This window comes from Rhodamnia argentea, chromosome 2 (genome assembly GCF_020921035.1).
Source record: "Rhodamnia argentea isolate NSW1041297 chromosome 2, ASM2092103v1, whole genome shotgun sequence".
In the NCBI taxonomy this organism is placed as follows: Eukaryota; Viridiplantae; Streptophyta; class Magnoliopsida; order Myrtales; family Myrtaceae; genus Rhodamnia; species Rhodamnia argentea.
In genome coordinates this window covers 22,104,390-22,124,675 of record NC_063151.1, presented here as the reverse complement: position 1 = coordinate 22,124,675, position 20,286 = coordinate 22,104,390, and the positions used below count along the sequence as shown (strand labels likewise).

Sequence of the window (20,286 nt, the reverse complement as noted above, 5' to 3'; positions counted from 1 at the left end):
TAGAAACATGTAGATGTCAGTTGATCCACAGAACATACGTAGTAAATGGAGAGTGTACTGGTGGAACCAATTCATCTCATTGGACTAAAATCATAATTCTAACCAGTGGGCATTCGCATCGTTTTGCTACAAATAATTTGACCCCACCCTGCTCCTGGAAAGCTTGACGGGCTCAGCAGAATTCATTGTAATAGGGAAAACAAAATCATGAAAGGTAAAAGCAAAACGCTAAATTCTATATCACTGAGCACCAAAATTGGGCCACTTGCTATAACAATATTAATGTTTTGTTGACGTAATACACACACATGTACACTTACCCTATATAACCCCAGAAAGCAACCAGAAAATTTCTCTAGTAAAGGGAAATGGGGCGAAAAGAAGAAAACAAAAGCTTCGAATCCTAGGGGAGGAGAAAAGACAAGTTGAAGTCATCCTGTGCTTAATCATCAAATCTGCCCTCACTCAAAGATGAAATTCCCGGATCAGCATAGAAGTCTCACCACGAGCAAAGAAATTGTCTGAAAAAAATCATTCCTCATCCCCTTGGATATTAGTCAAACTGAGAAGTTCGGCAGATGAGTAAACTTGCTCAAACACTCGATCCAGGGCCAAGGGGTAAGAGAGAGCTACCCAGTCTGGTGGGGATCACATTGCCAGCATCTTGTCCATGATGCGTATTGGCTTGATTTGCTCATCCAGATCATCCAGTCGTACATCCAAAGGATCAATTTCATCAAATATCATGGGGTCATCGCTTTCTCTCAATTCGTCATCACTAACATCAAGGCTGATATAATCAGAAAAGACAGAATTGTCATCAATATCTTCCACATGAACCCTTTCAGGAGCTGCTGTTCCTTGCTTAGACAATCTGATGGTCATGGACCCAAAGTAACGACCTAAACTGCTCTTTTCACCCGATCGTTTTCTTTTCTTTCCCTTACTACGGCCTTTCGGGTGGTGAAGCTTGCATTTGGATCCTTGCTGACATCTGCCAGTTGCTTCAAAAGTTGGGCATATGTAGCTGTGCTTCTTCCGACACTGGGAGAGTAGATGGACGCATTTCATTTTCTTCATGCTACCACTTTGAGAATTTATGTTTGGAGGAAGGGAAAAAACTTTTCTTTTTTTCTCTCCTTGTCTAACGGGAGGGAAGAAGATTTTGGCTTGTTTATAAAAGGTGGCGATTCTTAAGATTAATGCAATACCATTATGCTGCTCATGAACTTGAATAAAAAAAAACTTAAAGAAGAAAGGGAAAGTAATCCCAAAAGACAGTTTAATAATTACTGAAGCAACAGACAAGAATCAGAAATCATGAACTTGCTCTAAGAGGCACGTGAATTCCAGCTTGGTTTGCAAAGCCCAATTTATAAGTGAAATGAACTCATTTAACTTTCTGCCACGAAATCTCATCACATATCCATTACACATGAAGCAAATATTCCAGAATGGCGTGCAGAAAGTGCCGTTATCTCTACCAACTTTTGCATAGAGGCGAACATTGAGAGAGAATTTGAATGCTTTTCTCTAGCACAAAGTTGCGAGTCCAACTATAAAGTGAAGAAAATTTTTTGCCTCAAGAGAAAAGTGTAATGAAAAGGGAAACGAAGCATTCATGGGCATATGCACAGAAAGGTGCATGTGCATGGTGCGTGCTGGTGAAAATATGCAAAAATTTCACAATCGTAGAGGGATAGAAGCTTCCAGAAAGAAAAGCAGTACCTCATTCCCCTCAGGACAATAGCCCCTAAGAAATGCTTCGCATGTAGGATAATTCTGATTGACATTCACATGCCTATAAGGACAATTTTTGTTTGTGCACAAACCTGCCAGTTGCCATAAAGTGTTTGTTTAATCTATAAGCAAGAATTACTCAACCCGCTAATTTTAAAAAATGAAGACGAATATGGAAGTACCTTGCAGAAAATAAGAACAATCTGGCATTCTTTCAGGAATGATCTGCATAAAAAAGGGAAAATTAGTGACAAAATCAAGCGAGGGACTCTTGATGTAGGACCACCAAAGCGAACAGGATAGTAGTAAACCTCATGAGTCAACTTGCAATCCTTATTTGAACATGACCCATTTATAAATTTTGTGCAAACGGCGATTTTGGAGGGATCATGAATATAGGGACATTTTCCATCATCCTTGTTGCATTTTCCGAATCTGGTAAAAAACTGACAGTATTTTCGCTTTTTAGTCAACCGCAATCTGGCAGTATGCAAACTCCACCGCACTTTCTCACTTGCCAAAAGCCGAGTTCGTTTCTTTGGATCTCGAATAAGCTGGTTCCCATTTCCAATCCTTACATACCTGCCAACAATTATGAGCATCCACAAAAATAACTCGGAACTACAGTGAAGCAAACCTACTGTAATACAATTCTTCAACTAAAATCACCAACGTAGCAACTATGGCATTTGTGCAACCAAAAGAAGGGGTAACATACTCATTGTTGCCAATCACTAATCTCCGCGGCACATATGATTTCCTAGTATCATCTTTTGCTTGGGAAACAGACGAGTAAGCCGATTCATCATCTACAATAAGAAGAGAAATCAAGGCATAAATAGTTATCAAACTCCCACTTTAAAGATATTACTTCACAGTAGACAGAATAAGGCAAATGTAAACAAAATAAGGCCACCCCAATGGGTCACTCAACTTGGTTACCCACCTTTGAAATAATGGAATAAACAATGAACTAAAAAGGCTTGAGATCTTTATCTCTGATGAATGCTCAAGCAAGGTTGCAACCATAACATGAAAGAATACTAAAAATAAACAGTTCCCACAAGAAAGAAACGAGAATTGTACACATTCTGGATCAAGTAAAGATTCTGGATTTCCAGCAAGCCACTGCTTCATCCATTTCATTAGGGATTGATGATCTTTCAATGATAGCATGACAAGCGGATCAATGGCATGAAGAAACTCGCATGATCAATACGCCACATTTGAAGTACCTTAATGTCTGGAATTCAGAGATAGAAGTAAGATAGAAGATTTGCTATCCAAAAGTAGATGAGGACATGAGATTCACGTTATTTTGCATCTGTTCAAACATAAGCTCAAGCCATAATTATCTTATACAGACACTGAAGCCTACATAACAATGTCATGATCTGCTTTAAGAAAATTTTTCCTCTCCTTCCTAAGATATGAATCCAAGAAAATCAGTCCGCTAGCCTCACTATATAATTATGGTTAAGTCATTCAATCATTTCCTCAAATCCAGATCTTTTGCTAAGTTTCTTTATCCTACATCACTGCTACAGCTTATCAGACACATCCAAAAAACAATTACATCAGAAAGTCAATTCATACACTGAACTGACAAATTCTAAGTTTATTTAAAATGGTTATTGCTATTGCAAGTAATTGGTGAAGTCCTGACTTCTTTTTTAACTTCCAATACAGATGCTCCAACACTGTACTTCCTTTCTAATGAAGTCCAGCCAGAAGAACTTTACATAGTTTTTCCTAATAGAAAAGCAAAACCCACTCAGACATTCAAAAACTAGGGACGCTAAGGTCTCTGACCATCCAAGCACTGAATCATGAGCAACTTTGAGTATTGATATTATGGGGGAGAAATCCATAATCTGCTAGCAGCAACTGTTTCCATCGAGAGGGTTCCATACCATAGCATTTCTAGATGCAGAAAGCAACAAATTGGGAATCTGGGGCACCTAAGTATCAACAGATAAATCTAAATCCAGAAGGTCAAACAATTTGCCATATGAGCCAGAGATGTCAAAATTCAAGACGCTTTCAGTCAAACCTCTTTCCAAAAGCATATTTGCCATAATGGGAATAAAAATGGGCTTACTCTCTGTAAAACGGACTTAGGCTCGGTTTCCCCACTGATGTCTATTTCATCAGATAAGGTTCTCACTTAACTTACCCAAAAGAACAAGGAACTTATTTGTCACATTCCCAACTCATGAAATGAAACATGTTCAACAGGTACCGAGAACAGATCATTATAGAAATAAAGCGAAAAATTGGGAACCTGAAATTCTTTGTAGTGCCCTCCTTGAAGCATCCATCTTGTATCGAACAGAACCAATCCGGAATACGCGCTCTCCTGCTCCTGCAATATCATCCATTCTACATCAGAACAGAAATAAGAAATTTCGGCCAACTAAATCCATAATTGTATCTAGAACCAGGGAATCATCTTCCCATGATAATTACAGATTGGCTTAATCAATTTCATCTTTAATCTGACTTACGTGACGAACGAAATTTGCTTTTTGTTCTGGAGGACACCGGTAAACTACCATTCTGTTCTTTTTTCTCTCTCTCAGCCGCAACAACAGCTCGTGTTGCATCCTGTGGTAAGAGATGACAGATTTTGTGTTATAACCTCACAATTCTAGAGGAAATTGACCAAACTGCAATATGGAAGGAACATAACTGACCTCATTGGCTTTCTTTGATTGCCTTTCAATGGACTTCGACCACTTTAAACTTGCCCCACCAACACTTAGCACCTTAGATTTTCTAAGTGACAAGCCATGAGCTGACCTAACATAGACAGTATCCCTCTTCCTCAACAGCATTAATCTTCTACTGCAAGAACAATTAACAAGTGCAGTCGTAAATATGGTAAAGATTAAACTGGAGCTAAAGAAATATAACAAAACATTGAATGCCAGTGGACCTGATTGCAGATGAAGATTTATGATCCAGACTGCAAGTTGTCTGCATATATCTACGCCAGTATGTTGCTCTTTTCCAAGGGAACAGCTGAGGAAGGACCTTTTGGTAACATTTTTTATGATGCAATGGATCTCTGTAACTTTTCGACAGCTTTGCACCCCACAGAGTCCACACTAGAGAAAATTGTGAAGGTTCAAATGACTTAAATAAAACTGCAATTTATATTTACATCCCCATATAAATCTATGCATGCATGGATTTTAGCTTGAATAACACTACAACTCTGCAATAGTAGCTAAAACAGCTCTCTCCTCCTTTGGTAATTTTAATAGCTAAGGCTCGAGTATTCCTGATAGCCAAAATAATGAAGAGATAAAAATATCTGAAAATTATCCGAAATAATACAAGAAAATTAAGTCAAGTTCAAAGAACCGCTCCATCAATTAAATTGAAAACAAAAAATTAAGAAACGGGGAAAATAAAAGTAAGACAAAGCTAGAAAAAAACAAGTGTTGAAGAAAAGAAAAAATGCAACAAAAGCATGCATCCATGGGGAAACAACCGCATCTAAATGCCATTCTAGATCTTCTACATGAATAATAGCCAGAAGACATGTAATGAGTGAAAATGTCGTGACGACAGTGACAGCACATCGTCCAGCAATTCCTTCAAATGATACTTAAGAAATTTCACAACCACAATGCACAATTAAGCTAGTAAAACTGTACGTACGGCAATATTATCATAGTGAGCCCTAATAGCCAACTCCATTGAGAACAAAGGAGTTTATCTATGAATGCTCCAATCTTTCAGCCAATGCATCATTTCAGATAGGCAAACCGAAAGCTCTCACGAGCTTGTTAATAGGATTTATTATAGTACCCATGCCTGAGTGCCTTAATCAAAGATAAGAATTGCTGAATATCTCAACATTTCCAAAAGAGAATTAAGTCCCCCATTTACTGAAATAAATCAAGCCTCTAAAATGCCAGCACTTTACCACAGACATGCCTTTGAAAGGGAAAAAATGAGGGTCTAAAGCAGATCAAAAGTGGCACATTTGGGGACGCATCAATACTACGAACTAGGCACACTGAGATAAGAACACGGTGAACGTACCTTTAGAAGATAGTCCCCTGTTAAGGATTCTTCCACATGAAACTGCCGACGCCCCCTGATCCTCTGAATTTCGACTGTGTTCAGGCATCGCAGATATCTGCTTCAACATAGTGCCGATTGAAGTCCTTATAAGCTGATTTTTATTCCGTTTGAAGTAGCCATCAGAGGATAAGACTTGGGTGTTATGAACAACCTGGGTGGGCAGATCACATGATTTTGTTGTTGCAACCAACTGATTAGATTTGTGCTTCACGTATGTTATCCTCTTCAAACCAGATGTTGTCAAACTTTCATTGGGCAGTTCTTTCGTGCGTTCCAACTTTTTTTCCGAACAAGGTTGGTCTTCACGAATTTCAGAAATCTTCAATGCACACTCGCTGTTGTTTAGCTGATCACTGCTTGATGTACAATCCACAGAATCTAATCTAAGACCAAAGCAACCATCACGTGAAGGTCCAACTGAGTTGAAAAATGTGCAGTCCTCAGAAGACATGGCAGTGTGAATGGGCAGATTATGACCACTTGGTAATAGGGATGTCTTTGGCTTCTCAAGAGGAGCACTCATTCCTCCCGTTCCTAACAGATCTCCATTGTGATTAAGATTATCGATTTTTCCAGTTCCCATGCTCCTCTTTAAGTCATCTTCACCTGATGAATTTATTCTGTGTACAGCTGAGCTTGTAACATGACGGATCTGGGATTGGCAAGTTTCTACACCTGGTTTTCTGACCAGACTGTTACCTTTTCGGACATAAAGTTCCCCAGTATCTACCGTAAGCTGCCTTTTCACAGCTAGAATGCCAGAAACCGGCTTCTTTCCTGAGAGAGAAACTGATGAATTGCTAGGTCGATGCCATGTATTTGATTTTGTGGTACCATTAGCAGAAGAGATCGTCCTTGAATTCTTGGAAGCAAAGGACGAACGACCTGGGAATGATCTCTGCATAACACGATTTGGTTGATTCCACAAACCATATGGTTCTGCATTCTTCAGACTGTATTCAGTGTTTTTCAATCCTTCTGATGACAAAATTACATCCTTCTCAGGGCCAATGCAATCCGTTTCCATTCCATGATCTGACATCCGATCAACTTTGGTACTATGCGAAGACAAAGTAACGACAGATACATCTGAACCTCCACCAACCATGAGGTTCTCTTTTTCTTGAGCATCTTTACCACCTAGCCTTCCAGGAGGAATTTCGTCTAGAGATGATTTCCACCTGGGAATCTGCATTGCTAAGTAATTAGATATATTTTCTGGAGAACTGGTATTAGATACTGGATGAAGCACAGAATCTACCCCTTCATCATTGGAGTTAGAATTGTAGATCCCATCACCATCAGCAGATGACGGCACATGCATTGACACGGAGGGTGATTCTTCCACTTCATGAATGTAACTATCAATTTTCCTGACTAAAGGTGATCCTGATTCCCGAGTCAAAAGATGGGCTCCTGAAGATTTACAGTCGGCCATCTCACCAACACCCATCACTTGTGCTTCTACAGAATGTAAATCCACTTTCTTTGCCCTATTCTTTTCTATATCGAGAACCCCATCAGGATGATCACTTGTGGCTTTAACTGGAAAGTTATCTTTCTGGTTTTCCTCCATTATCAACTGACCGAGTGAAAGTTCATTTCGGATGCTTGATGTCCCGACACCAAGTAATCCAGAATCAAAAACTGATCGCTGAAGTTGGAGTGCGACATCAACGGACCAATTTGCAGTAGAACTGACATCGTCCACAGATTTCATCGGAGAAACGTCCTTCGCTTTCCAGCCTGGGGATGAATTAGAGTCATGCAGAGTATTCATGGGAGGTGTTGCAACCTCTACATCAGGTTGTTTAAAACTGTCGCAAGCACTTAATTGCATCTCTGAGCAAGATGCATGGCTATCAGCCAGCAGACCCGCATCATTGCTCTGGCATGTCCCCAAGTCAGATAAACCAGGATGAGAAGAAGTAATCCCTCTCTTTTTATAAGTGGATGGATTTCCATATTCATCAGCATCAATCCCCTTCTTACTTAAATCCTTTGCATCAGAGAGTTCCTGTATCGATTCATTTCCATGTGAAACATCATGCCTAGGTGAACCAGAGGGTAAGCCAGAGTCCAGGCATCCAACACGAGGGATTGTAGCTATTTGGAGTCCAAAATCCTTGACAGGCAGATTTATGCAGGTGTCTAAAGCATCTGAAGCGCTGCCGCATGATATATTTACAGCCTCCCTGTAGGTTTCTGCTGGGTTTGAACTCAGCGAATCTAGTTCAGAGAACCCATCTTGTCTAATGTCTATTACCTTTGTGGTATGTTCCTTTAAAACTTCAATGGGATATGCAGCTATTGATAAACTCCCTTCGCGGTAATGAATCTCAAATGATGCAGGGAGATCTACTGAAGATGATTGCCTCAAATCATGAAAACTGGGGCTATCTTTGAAGGTAATGGTCTTATCTAAATTAGCAGAAGTGTCAGGATTGCAGGCAGTACTACTTCCTGTAAATTTTGAACAATCACCTCCAGCTACTTGTTTATGATAAGAGTTACTATCAGAAGCATCAAGAACTCTCAAACCTGAACCAGCACTTGGATCTTGAGATCTAACTAGGAATTTATCAGAACTTGAGACAGTAATTTCCCTCTCGGAAGGGACAGCATTTCCTGTAGAAACCCCATGCACGTTCATGTCCTCTAAAGTTGACAAACTTGGAATGTCATTGCCCAGCATATAAGATAGTCTGGCCGTGTCATTCTCTTGCATCGGACTGAACTTCTCTATACCAGTCTCAAAAGTATTTTTAGATGGCAGTGCAGAAAGATTCTCAAAGGAACTTGAATTGGTATGCAGGCACTCCGTAGAACCGTCAGAATTGGTATGACATGTCTTTGTTTCTTCAACCACAGCAGAATGGATAGGACAAGATGTGCCACAATTCTCTCCAATATCTTGAGGTACAGATGTTTCCAAAATATCAGGGTCACTGCCACATTCCTGCAATGGAACACCTTGCAATGTTCCTTTCACATCATTTGTCTGGAGCAGATCAGACATTTCATTGGAAACGTCATTTGCTCCAACATCATGGAACATTTGCATTGCAGTACCATCTTTTTTTGAAGGATTTGCACCCTCGTCAAACCCTGTCGCACCAGAACTATCTGCTATTATATGATCATCATTTCCATGCAGATGCCTGGAAGTCATCATCTCCGAATGAGGTTTAATTTTTTTCACTACTCTGACTCTCTTAACCGCTTTCTTCGTGACTTTTTTCTTCTTTTCAATCTTTACGGTAGGTGACTTATTGGCAAGAGTGTTATCGCTTTCTATGCCTCGAATGTTACCACTATCAGATCCAGAAGCTCTACCAGTCTTGAAAAAGATTCCCTTGCCATCTCTCATACTTCTACCAACTTTATCTGAATCCGTATTCATCTCAGAATGTGTTTTATTAACTTTTCCATCAGAAACTGCCATAATTCGAGATTGAAGGGCAAGACCATCTTGATCTAGAACTGGAGTGCAGTAAGACTTATACGCCTTTCCCTTACCAACCGATCTGGAGGTTCCCTTGGGAAAGGGTTGATTGATAATCTTACTCCCCGTATCAGATGCTGCAACAACTCTCTCTTCTGACGGTTTTGAATCCTTCAAAGTACAATTGGCTATCTCGGGAGGTCTGATCGGATTTACCATGCTCTTTTCAGGTTTGTTAACGAGCGAACTGGTCGAGGCATCAATACTCTTCAATCTCTTATTCCTTGGAATCAAATCTTTGTCAGGAACAGTCAATGAACTTGTAGGTGCAACAACTGCTTTGGCTACCAAGGAGTTGGATTTGAAAGAAACATCAAGCTCCACTGATCTTCCTTCTCTCTTTTCTTTCATGCCATGATCAGGAAACACAAGCGGCCCTTTACCTCTAAAGGAACCAGAACCATTCTCATCACGGTTATTAAAACTGTGCAGCCTCTCATCGTCCCCATTCCTTCGATCAGCTCTTGGCCTTTGAAGCCTCAGAAAAGCACTCTTTTTCTGCACCTGTTTCTTTGGTGTGACATTATATTCCTGAAAATCCACCCTGCTTCTTCTAGTACTACAGTTATATCTTCCCCAATCAGAATCATGAACCTGTGATTCTCCAGAAACAAATGGCATACTATCGACATCATTAATCTCATGATCCCTAGTCTCATGAACCAAGTCATGCAAACCTACAGATTGAACCTGCCTATGACTATACCTCCTGTGTTTTTCACTCAATAGACCCGCCCTTTCACTGCTAAACAGTTCACCGTCCTCAATCAGTCCATGAATGTTAGAAGTACTTGATACACTGCTCCTGAAAGAGCCATCATAAATGACAGACCGCATCCGCGAGAAATCATCTTGCCGACGGGATTCAAACCCATCAACGCAGTCGTCCCTAAATCTAGAAATCCAATCCGCATCGCGCTTAACGTGGTAAAGAGAGTCCCGATCCAAATCAACTTGCACGTACGGACTCGAAACGTGATGATCAGCCACAAGCGCCATTTCGGGGCGGCGGACATCGCTGAGGCGATTGTTGTTGTGGTGACAAACCGATCGGGGATGGCGATCGCCGTCGACAGGATTGAAGCTCCGAAAGGTCAACGGCGATTGCAGCGGCGGGGGAGGTAGGGGTGGAGGAGGAGCGGGAAGAGGGTGAGAGGACTGCGACGGCAGATGTGACTGCAGCGGCTGCGGCTGCGGCGGCGGCGGCGGTTGCGGGGGGAGCAGCAGCTGGTGGCTCTTGTGGTGATCGTGGTGGTGGTGGTGGTGGTGGTGATGGTGGCGGGGGTGGGGGTGGGGCCCGTGGGGGATATAAACGTCGGGGTCTTCGTGGAAGTGAGGACGGTGAGAAGGAGGCGGAGGAGGCAGAGGAGCGTACCTCGGTGGTTCGCGGCGGCGGTGGTGGCGGTGGTGGTCGGCGTAGGGAGGAGCCTCCATGGGTGGACGAGAATTCATCGATCCTCCGTGAATGTTTTGTGGACGATGATGTTTAGGTCGCGGATCGAGAGCCGGTCAACATTACTTGTCGAACCAGAAAAGTCCCAATCATCTCATTATTAAATAAATGAAATCACCTTTCCTAGGGAATAGCAATCAATCTATTATTTTTCATTTATTTTGATTAAAAGCAAGTGTCCATAGGCCAATCAGACAAAATATATCTACTTGTAATTAGTTTTATCTATCTTAATATACCGAATTAACAACGAAAAGTGTCTATACAGACAGAAAACCGAAATAATTATAAAAATATCATCTTTTCTCCCGTTTAAGTTGCGCTTAGATTGCCGTCCATGAAACCACACTCGTATCGCCGCTTCTACAGTACAAAATTATCCTCCCATTAATATGGGTGTTAAATGGGTAGATCGAGTCGGGTTTGAATCGAGTCGAATATGGTCACATCCATATTAACCCATGTAACTCATTTTCATGTTGTACGAATTTAACGATCCATATCCGATCCAATCCATACTATTGAAATAGTTCAATATTTAATCATATTTAGGAAAATTCGTTTCTTATAATTCTTTGAAAAATAATATATTCCTAAATCATTGTGGATAGTTTTTATAATCTCTAAAAAAAAAAATTAAACATCTGGCGTTCATGTACAAAAGGCCACCACAATTGACCAAGAACCCACCTTCAGTCCACCAGACACCATACAGGGGGACTCAAATACGAGCCTTAACCTCTTCTTTTGATCATTCTTTATCTCCCCCAGGCCCAAACAAATTGACCCATTTCCTGTGAGCTTGTGATTCGACAGAAACTGAACCTTCACATGCAAGAAAAATAAAAATGAAAGGGAAAATGCGTAACTGTAGCCGCGACCCAGATTAACGGCATGCCCTCAAAAGAAGGAGAGAAGAAATATCCTCCCCGAGTGTCGATGGGCGGCAGGGCTGCTGAATCTGTCAAAGACAAGGACCCTTTACCAATCAAAAAGACAGGAGGAAGTGGCTCTCCTGTAGTCTTACGTGGTTCAAAAGTGGGCACTCGAGGACTTTGAAAACGACAGGATTTGCACAAAAACGTGAGCGGACCCCAAGCGAGGGACGTTGACGGGGAGCTTCAAAAGTTGAGGCCAGGAGTCAATTCCTGGCTCCGGATGAGAAAAACTCACACGGAAGTAAAAAAAGTTCATCACTAATTCCATGCCGCCAGAAATTGACCATTCGCAGCTCATCATTTCACCGGACCAAACATTCTGAATCCAGAAAACAGACTGTAATAGTACCAGGTATTCGAAACACTGTGGGATGAAACGGGTCAAAAACTGATTTTATTGGCCTTTTTCAGCAGATACAGATGGGTGTATAGTGAACTCATCTCACTTCCCACGCAGTCACGTACAAAACAAAATGATACAAAAGCATAGCGGTTTTCGCCAACAGACCGAGGAGCATTTCGTTTCCTCGATTGAGAATCATCATTCCCCACCTTGATCGAGGGGAAATGTGTGATGACTAATTCCTAATGTAAAGGGGAGGGAGGAGGGCTAACCCACAAACTACCTCTCATCCAACACCCACCTAATGAGTAAAAAAAAAAGCAGAGAAAGACAAATGAAAACCAATGGGGATAGGATCATGGGTCCAAAAGCATATACAGAGAGAGAAGGAAGAAACAGAGAGCGTGCTCGCGTTCTGCGTGAAAATAAACGATTAGTCGAAGCTCGATGAACGGCTCCATCGGCCTTTCAAATAGTCCTCCAGCGAGACGTCGGATTCGGTGATGCTCATGGACGACGAACCGTCCTCCAGTTCATGCAGCGCGAGGTTCAGGTGGGACTGGATGTTAGGGTGAGCACATGCTTCATCGTCCACCACATCGGGTTGGTCACAAGAGACTCGTAGCCGTGCCCACGCCACTGTATCAACGTCGCCATGAAGGAGCTTTACCACCTGTACTTACCCAAAATGAAACCGAAAAACTAGGATCCATTACATGGAGAAGCTATACCGTGTAGCAAAACATTCGCAATTGCTTCAATAACTTCGACACACAGTATGCTGTTCCAATGGTGACTGTAATAGAATCAACTCACATGGCTCATTTGGGGCCTAGCTCGAGGTGCACGTCTGACACAAAGTGTGGCAGCTAAAACCATTCGCTCCAACTGGAGATGATCATATCTTTCACCCAAGCTTGGGTCCAATAGTTCGGATATTTTCCCACCATGAAGAATAGGTCTTGCCTGGAGAAACACATCTATCTTCTTTTAGTATCTACCAAGTAAAAACATAACAGTCAAAGTCGATACTTACATAAAGCAAATGACAGGAGACATACCCACATAACCAGGCTCTCTCGGCCTTTCGGAAAGTCATTGCTTATGGGCTTTCTGCCAGAAAGAAGCTCGAGCAGTACAACACCAAATGCGTAGACATCAACCTTGTCATTGACTTTGCCATACATGAAATATTCAGGAGCCAGATATCTGCAATAGCTCAAAAATCATGACAAATGTGAGTTCCTGAGTTGAATAAATGATTATTGCTGGGAAACGATAGCTACAACGCTGAGATTACCGACCCAAAGGTTCCTGCAACATCTGTGCATGTTGTATATGTAGAGGAGGTTGATGCCCATTTAGCAAGCCCAAAATCACATAACTGTGAAAATAATGTAGACCAATTTATCAACATACCATCCAAAACAGATTAAATAAATAAATAAATAAAAAGGCAAACAGGCTGACCGTTCCATGATACATCACCTGTGGTTCAAAATCTTCTGATAACAGTATATTTGATGATTTGACATCCCTATGTATTACTGGTTGAGAACTTCTTTCATGAAGGTACTCCAAGGCCTCAGCTACTCCAAGAGCCACCCTGTATCTTTCTCTCCAACCAAATGCATTAGGATTTTTCTTGATTCCTGCCATATATGAACAAATAGATCGAATAAATTATCTAAACCTGATGAATAACTGTAGAATCATCTTCAACGTCAAGTGAAATTGTAGTAAGTAATGCACCATAAAGGTTGTCTTCGAGACTTCCTCTCGATAGGAAATCGTAAACCAACAGAAGATGGTTGTCTTCGAAGCAGAAACCAATAAGAGAAACAATGTTGTTATGATGCAATGTCGTAATGATCTCTATTTCCAGAATAAATTCCTTGAGTGTATCTTCAGATGGCTTTAGAATCTTCACGGCAAGCTCCTTTCCATCAGGAAGGCAACCCTTGTAAACTTGACTACTGCCTCCTTTCCCTATCAGATTCTCTGCAACCGAACAGACAGACAACCCCTTACTAAGAGCTTCCCAGTTAAAAAGGACGGATGTAAATCTATGCTTCTTCAGAAAATGAGGTTAAGTAGCAGAACGCACCTGCCAAGAAAAAGGTTGTTGCTGCCAGTAGTTCATCGTAGGCAAACAATCTGCATGTTGATGAGTATTTTTCATGAAGAACCTCCAATTCTTTTGGCAAACTTCTTGGGCTCTCGTCAGGAGGATGTGTTCTATGAGCCTCATTACCTACGAGAACAAGTGCTCCGCTTTCTCCATCCAAACTCGAGGCTTCTTGATCACCCTTGGTTGAATCCCCTTGCTTCCGCTCTGAAGTAATGGATGAAAATAGAAAATGCCTGCTAGGTAATCGCATTACCCACTGAACCACAGAGATCTCCCTTCCTGAAGAATGGTCGGGAGTCTGCCTGTCCGCTAAAATTGCACGACGAAGCAGCGGCCAACCTGGCTGCAGCGAAGGCATTTCTCTACTCTGCGGAGAAACCGACCCTGATGTTGCTTCATCTGTCTGCAATGGTACGATGGCCAAAGGATTTTCTTCATCATGGTTACTGGAAGTTTCCTCAGAAACATTGCCGCCAGAATTATCAGCCTGTCGTGTGGTGGAAGCACAAACAGAGCAGTCGGGCTTTGCGATACTCTCTTTAACATTAGCAGAGGCTTTCAGCAAAACCTGCTCCAAGGTTTCTGCCCCAGCCGCATTGCTTGTGGACTTTGGAGATGCTGTGAAATCGCTATCATTGAGAACTTTGGAGTTCTTACTTATCGATCGATGAAATACATTAATCAAGCTGTTTGGCCGAAGATAATCAGATTTTCCTGCAACTAGACATTCAACGATTCATTCAGTAACCTTCAAATTTTTGGTATCGCTAGTATCGGTATTTGACATATCAGACACTGAATTACCTTGTGAGACATGGAAAGCCGCAGGAGAGCCCTCTCTCTGGAAGACAATTTTCCCATTATTGACAGCAAGAACCCAACAGTCTTTCGGCAGTTTTTTGGCACAGTACTTGGCCACAGAGGTTGATGACCGAATTGAGCGGTGATTCCTCGCGCTTCCAACAATGACCCTGGTTGCGACATACGATTTCGCCTCGCGAACTAGAATCTTCCGAACCGATGTACCCCTGCAGATCTTGAGCTTAAGATCAACCTGCAGAATTCACAATCGAAACCGAAAGCTCAATATAAGTTTGATCTCCCAAATAATCACCTAGTTATAGAAATTACACACCAAAAGACAAAACTTTTAAAGTAAATTTCTACTTAAGCAGGAAATGCATGATTAACGGCGAAAATTCACAAGCAAAATCGCCTGAGCTTTTACAGTTGGTTAGGAATCAAAGTAAGTCGCAACCAAAGCTTGATTGAATTTTGTTGTCCGGTCCTCTGTTTCCTCTGCAGACGAAACTCGAGGTAGTTTAAGACAATGAAACAGAAGGAGAGCTCAAAAACCTGCTTCAAGTTGCAGAAACCTTCGTAAACAGCAAGAACGGAGTCGAAAGCTTTGACCAGCGAGAGCAACGACGACTTCCCATCCCGGTCCACAATCTCTGAAATGGCAAACGAGAGGCTCGTCAATCACAACCCAAACTCGAGAAAGAACTTACACCACCTCAACCTCACAGAAAATCTAACCCCGAGCCTTCCTCTCTCTCTCTCTCACCGTTGTTCGCGAGAACATGAAGCGCGACAACGCGATCGCCGGGCTCGGCGACCTTGACCAGAGCCCACGTCAGCAGCTCCCTGCTCTGCGGATCCAGCTTGACCCCGACCACCACCGTCCGGTCTCCGGGAGCTTCGGTCGGGAACTCCACGTCGGCGGCTCCGGTTCGCAGCATTTTCATCGTGGGCGGAGGCGGCGGGAGGTTCAAAGTCCGACGGCGTCGCTGTGGGCTCGTTGAGGCTGAAGAAGGGGCGAGCTCATTGCTCTGTGAAAAGGGCTCGCGCTGAAGAGCTTGTCAGTATATATATTGGTTACAGAGAGAGAGAGAGAGAGAGAGAGAGAGGAGTCGCTTGGTCTGAGCTATCGCTTAACCGCCGGGTGGTTTGCTTTTCAAGCTCTCTCTCTCTCTCTCTACCGCACTCGCACCAGCATACTAGGGAGAGAGAGAGGAAGAGGGAGAGGGCGACTCAGTCTTGGGGGTCTGCTGCTTTTTCGTATGTTGTGGATTGTCAACTCAAATATAGAAGGGTTAATGACTTAATATCATCCAAAACCTCAAATTAATATATTTATGATAAATTTATTTTAAATTATTTTTTATCATTGAAAATATCAAATTGACATATTTATGAGAAATTTACCCCTAACTGATATAACCGTGATAAATTTACCCTCCATAAATTTTCGTTAAATTTTACCCATCAAATTTCTAAATTGGATGACACGTGGCAATTACGTATGTTTATTACAGGTGTATCAATTTGGGATTTTTCGTAGTATTAACTCAATTTAACAGAAATTAATAGAGGGTAAATTTGTTAGATGCGTACCGATTTGAGATTTTAATGGTAAAAAAATTAGGTTTGGATAAATTTATCACAGTAGTATCAACTTAAGATTTTTTATACTTAAAAAAATAGTTTGGGGTAAATTTATCATAATTGTACTAGCTTAGGGTTTTTTGTAGTCAAAAAAATAATTTGGGATAAATTTATCATAAGTGTATTAATTTAGGATTTTTCGTGAAATTAATCCTAAATAAAAATTGGAAGAGTAGTTGTGGCTTTACTTTGCTTGACCTAATTTTTCCAACCAAGGTTTATTTCCATTAGTTTTCATTTCTCCTTACAAGCTAATAATAAAAAAAAATTATTTCCATAAAATATAAACTACCTTTGGTTCTCGTTCCACAATTAACAATATCAAACTCAAACGGATAATGTTTTTAGAGATAATTCTTATTTAAGTGAAAGGGATTAACTTTGAATCACTCTTTCTTAAACTTCAAACTATGTCTAAAGTATGAATGATAAACTTCGTCTGCTTCCATTAAGATGATAATTTATATCACTTCGTAACATGCGATACCACAAAACTATTCACTAGCTACGTGCAGCGTTATCTTCATAACTTCGACATCTGATTTTATATTCCTCTCGATTTTATATCCCTAGAACGAAGAAAGCAATGTTTGAAAAAAAGTCCTTCCCCCCTTTTTGGTTTTGAAGTGTTGCGAAAGCGACTACAATCCGTCTTCCCATTGGCTTGCGAAGACGATGTTTAAAACCTTTCGTGAGTTAATTTAAGGAAGGCTTCGGAAGGAAGAGCATGTACTAGGTCGCGTAGGATGATAGACATAGTCCCAACGGTACGGTGGGATGCAACTGCAAGTCACTTCACACTTAATTTTGATTAATGCGTCTTACCCATTTTTTTTAATTAAGCACTTTAATTAGTTTAGCGTGCGAATGTTATGGTCTCGCGTGCTTTGGGCCCATGTCTAAGGCATTGGATCACTACTTTTCTTTTTTATAAATAAGATGCTCGCTTGTTTAAGTAATATCATCAATTAAGATGTGATTTACAAAGATAAACACGAGACCTTTCCTTTCGATTCAAAGAAGTGGGGAAGGTTGTGCCATATTCATCATCTCCCACTTTTCTTCTTCTTCTTCTTCTTCTTCTCGTGAAAAGTACCGGAAAAGATGCCTCACTTTTGGTCTATTCATCACTTACGTAGATATGTTCTTGTAAGTACCGTTCACTAAAATTAATGTCGAAATCGCGAAATCATATTCAGAAGTCACGAAAATGATATACTCAAAGGGGCTCTTTGCGGCTTTTCTTTAGCCCTTGAAAATTGAAATTAAACCTGAGTCACATTGGGATACCTCAAATCTCTAAAATAAACAAAAGAAAATTGAAATCGAATTAGATCTTCGTTACTTTTGGCGACACCAATAACTAGAGGTGGCAAAATGGGTCTAAAACCTATATTTAACCCATATTTACTAGTGGTGGGTCTAAATGAGTTGCTTAAAAACTTAATGGGTCCTAAATAGATTTTAAATTGGTCATAAATACGTTAGCTAAGATAACTATCTTAATTTGATCGTAAAATAAGATTTCTAAATATCTTAAGAAATTCAAAATTTTAAATAATTTATTAATTTGATTTTTTTTCTTCCTTTTGTTTTCTTTTTCTTTTTGCACCTACCTCCGCCGCCACTAGCCAATGACAGCCACCAACAACTTCGTGCTCATCGGGATCCTCGCCAAGACAAGCTCGCCGAGATCGCCCGAGCCTTGAGTTTACTCGGATTAGCCGCATCGATGGCCTATGGCCAGGCTATTAGCCATTGCCAAGGTCCGGTAGAGGAAGTAGGTAGAAGGAAGAGAAAAGAAAAAAAAAAGAAAAAGAAAATTTTAAAATTTCAACCTTGATGAATCTAGGCACAAGAGTTGAATGCTCGGTGCTTGGCCTCGATATTACTAGGCCTGGCATCTTTAGCATGGACATTGGTGTCTCGGCCTCATAAATTCGATTAAATATGTAAGTATTTTAACAATGTGAATTGGGTCAGGTATGGATCGGATCGAGTATGGATCGTTGGATTTGTATTTTATGAAAATTGATTAATTTGGGTGGACCATTTTCAACCTGTCTTGACCCGCCCATTTGATAGCTCTAGTAATAACTTTCTAAGTTAACATTGGAATCCGAGCTTCCAACAGCCAACATCCTAATGAAAAAAAAAAAAAAGGTGTGAATTTTTTAACAACTACATAAAATGGTCTTATATTTTCTTTTAAAAATTCATCCAAACTTAGGTGTGAATTTCTATTAACTACATAAAATGATCTTCTATTTTCGTTTAAAAATTCATCAAAACACAGGAAAGAAAAATCACCATCCTAGATAATGACTTGCATCGAAAATACTCTTGACAACATCAAAATCTTCATAAAACCAAATTAACGTAATTTTCTAATTAATTGAGAGTGAACAAAAGAAACTGAAATAAAGAGAGATTCTTTTTTTTTTTTTTTTTGCTGATGAAAAATAGAATGTAATGACCACATAGATTATCATTAATCTTTTTTTTGGCTCTGTTATCAATCCGTCATATACAAATAATTATATAGGAATAAGTAATAATATAGCACTGTCAAGTGTCGAGACTACTCCATAGAGTTCGCTTTTATCATTTATAAAGACATCAAGTGCACGTAGTACATTACAATTCACTAGCCAAACTAATTTGGCTAACTTTTCTAAGTCCATCGAGTTCCGTATTTACAACTTTCTCATCAGAAAAACTGTCCAAATTAGCCGTGAACCTATTGTGTGGATACTAATTTAGTCATTAACTCTTCAATTTTGTCAATTAAGCCTTGAACCTTTACGTGAAATTCAAATATATTTATTTCGGTCAACTTTTGCCAAAAATCGCCGATGGGGTAGTGTGCCACTTGAAATGGCCGGCGATGGCCACACCGTGTTACAACGTGTTTACCATCGGCATATGAACTTCTAATTTTTTTCTTGATAAGCACTAGTTACCCTTTTTTTGGGCCAACCCCCGTGGAATGGAAATTAGACTGCATAAAGCTATATAGAGTCATAGTCATAGCGCCTAAATTTGACTTTCAATCCGAGTTCTTATCTTTTTCTTGATGGCGCATGGGCCAAGAATGTGAAACTCATGGCCATTGTTTGGTCAAAATCTGGTAACCACTCCTCGTACATCATTATCCGCAAGCAAGTCCTAAATGAACTTTCATTTAGTAATTGCATATAAAATTTGTGTAATTGGACAAATCCCTCATGTGTCACTAAACTTAGGTGGTACTTTGCAATCAGTGGTTCAATACGCTAGACTTTCCTTCCTTTGTTTTTCCTTTTCGTTTTATGCACTTTGACCCGACGGACGGACAATTTCTCTACAAAATTATTGGCCCAGAAAGTCCTAAACCTACCTTTCGACGATTGATGCTGAGCCAATGTAATCCTTCCGGGTAAAATTAATCGCATATCACCGATGTGGATGCCGGTAGTTCTGTACATATAAAAAGGCAAAAAAGAATATACTGACCTATCGTTGCAAAGTGCTCAAAGCCAATTTCGTCCATTCATTATCTACCTTTCAATTCCTAGGATCCATCAGGTTAGGTACACGCTAGATAAGCATTGTACAAACCTTAGTCAACTATTTGATTATAGCATTATG

The 20,286-nt window shown here is 40.6% G+C and overlaps 2 protein-coding genes across 4 annotated transcripts; both read right to left on the bottom strand.

Moving 5' to 3' along the window:
* Positions 1 to 188: 188 nt before the first annotated feature.
* Positions 189 to 10,875, bottom strand: LOC115751464. Of its 3 annotated transcripts, none has more exons than XM_030689382.2 (10): positions 5,797 to 10,875; positions 4,679 to 4,850; positions 4,437 to 4,587; positions 4,248 to 4,347; positions 4,025 to 4,105; positions 2,459 to 2,549; positions 2,052 to 2,322; positions 1,923 to 1,965; positions 1,729 to 1,832; positions 189 to 1,044 (listed from the first exon to the last, which is right to left on the bottom strand). In XM_030689382.2, exons 1-10 carry the CDS (start codon positions 10,793 to 10,795, stop codon positions 649 to 651), a joined length of 6,408 nt encoding a protein of 2,135 aa, XP_030545242.2. In that variant the 5' UTR covers positions 10,796 to 10,875; the 3' UTR covers positions 189 to 648. The 3 variants fall into 3 exon arrangements, with proteins under 3 accessions (XP_030545242.2, XP_030545243.2, XP_048131315.1); XM_030689383.2 differs by having other exon boundaries at positions 4,437 to 4,584; XM_048275358.1 differs by having other exon boundaries at positions 4,437 to 4,581.
* A 1,238-nt stretch (positions 10,876 to 12,113) lies between these two features.
* On the bottom strand, positions 12,114 to 16,267 carry LOC115751465 (protein kinase STUNTED). Its single transcript, XM_030689384.2, has 10 exons — positions 15,776 to 16,267; positions 15,565 to 15,662; positions 15,013 to 15,262; positions 14,185 to 14,928; positions 13,830 to 14,078; positions 13,566 to 13,729; positions 13,382 to 13,461; positions 13,139 to 13,286; positions 12,894 to 13,043; positions 12,114 to 12,750 (listed from the first exon to the last, which is right to left on the bottom strand). The coding sequence occupies exons 1-10, from the start codon at positions 15,954 to 15,956 to the stop codon at positions 12,511 to 12,513; spliced, it is 2,304 nt and encodes a 767-aa protein (XP_030545244.1). The 5' UTR covers positions 15,957 to 16,267; the 3' UTR covers positions 12,114 to 12,510.
* Positions 16,268 to 20,286: the final 4,019 nt, after the last annotated feature.

Coding starts and splice junctions, on each gene's coding strand:
- LOC115751465 (XM_030689384.2), bottom strand. CDS start 15,956: ATGAAAATGCTGCGAACCGGAGCCGCCGACGTGGAGTTCCCGACCGAA. Junction 14,079..14,184: donor AACAACCTTTTTCTTGGCAG/GTGCGTTCTGCT, acceptor GTTCGGTTGCAG/AGAATCTGATAGGGAAAGGA. Junction 13,730..13,829: donor TCTCGAAGACAACCTTTATG/GTGCATTACTTA, acceptor CATATATGGCAG/GAATCAAGAAAAATCCTAAT.
- LOC115751464 (XM_030689382.2), bottom strand. CDS start 10,795: ATGAATTCTCGTCCACCCATGGAGGCTCCTCCCTACGCCGACCACCAC. Junction 1,966..2,051: donor ATTGCAAGTTGACTCATGAG/GTTTACTACTAT, acceptor TTTTTTATGCAG/ATCATTCCTGAAAGAATGCC. Junction 1,833..1,922: donor TTGTTCTTATTTTCTGCAAG/GTACTTCCATAT, acceptor GGCAACTGGCAG/GTTTGTGCACAAACAAAAAT.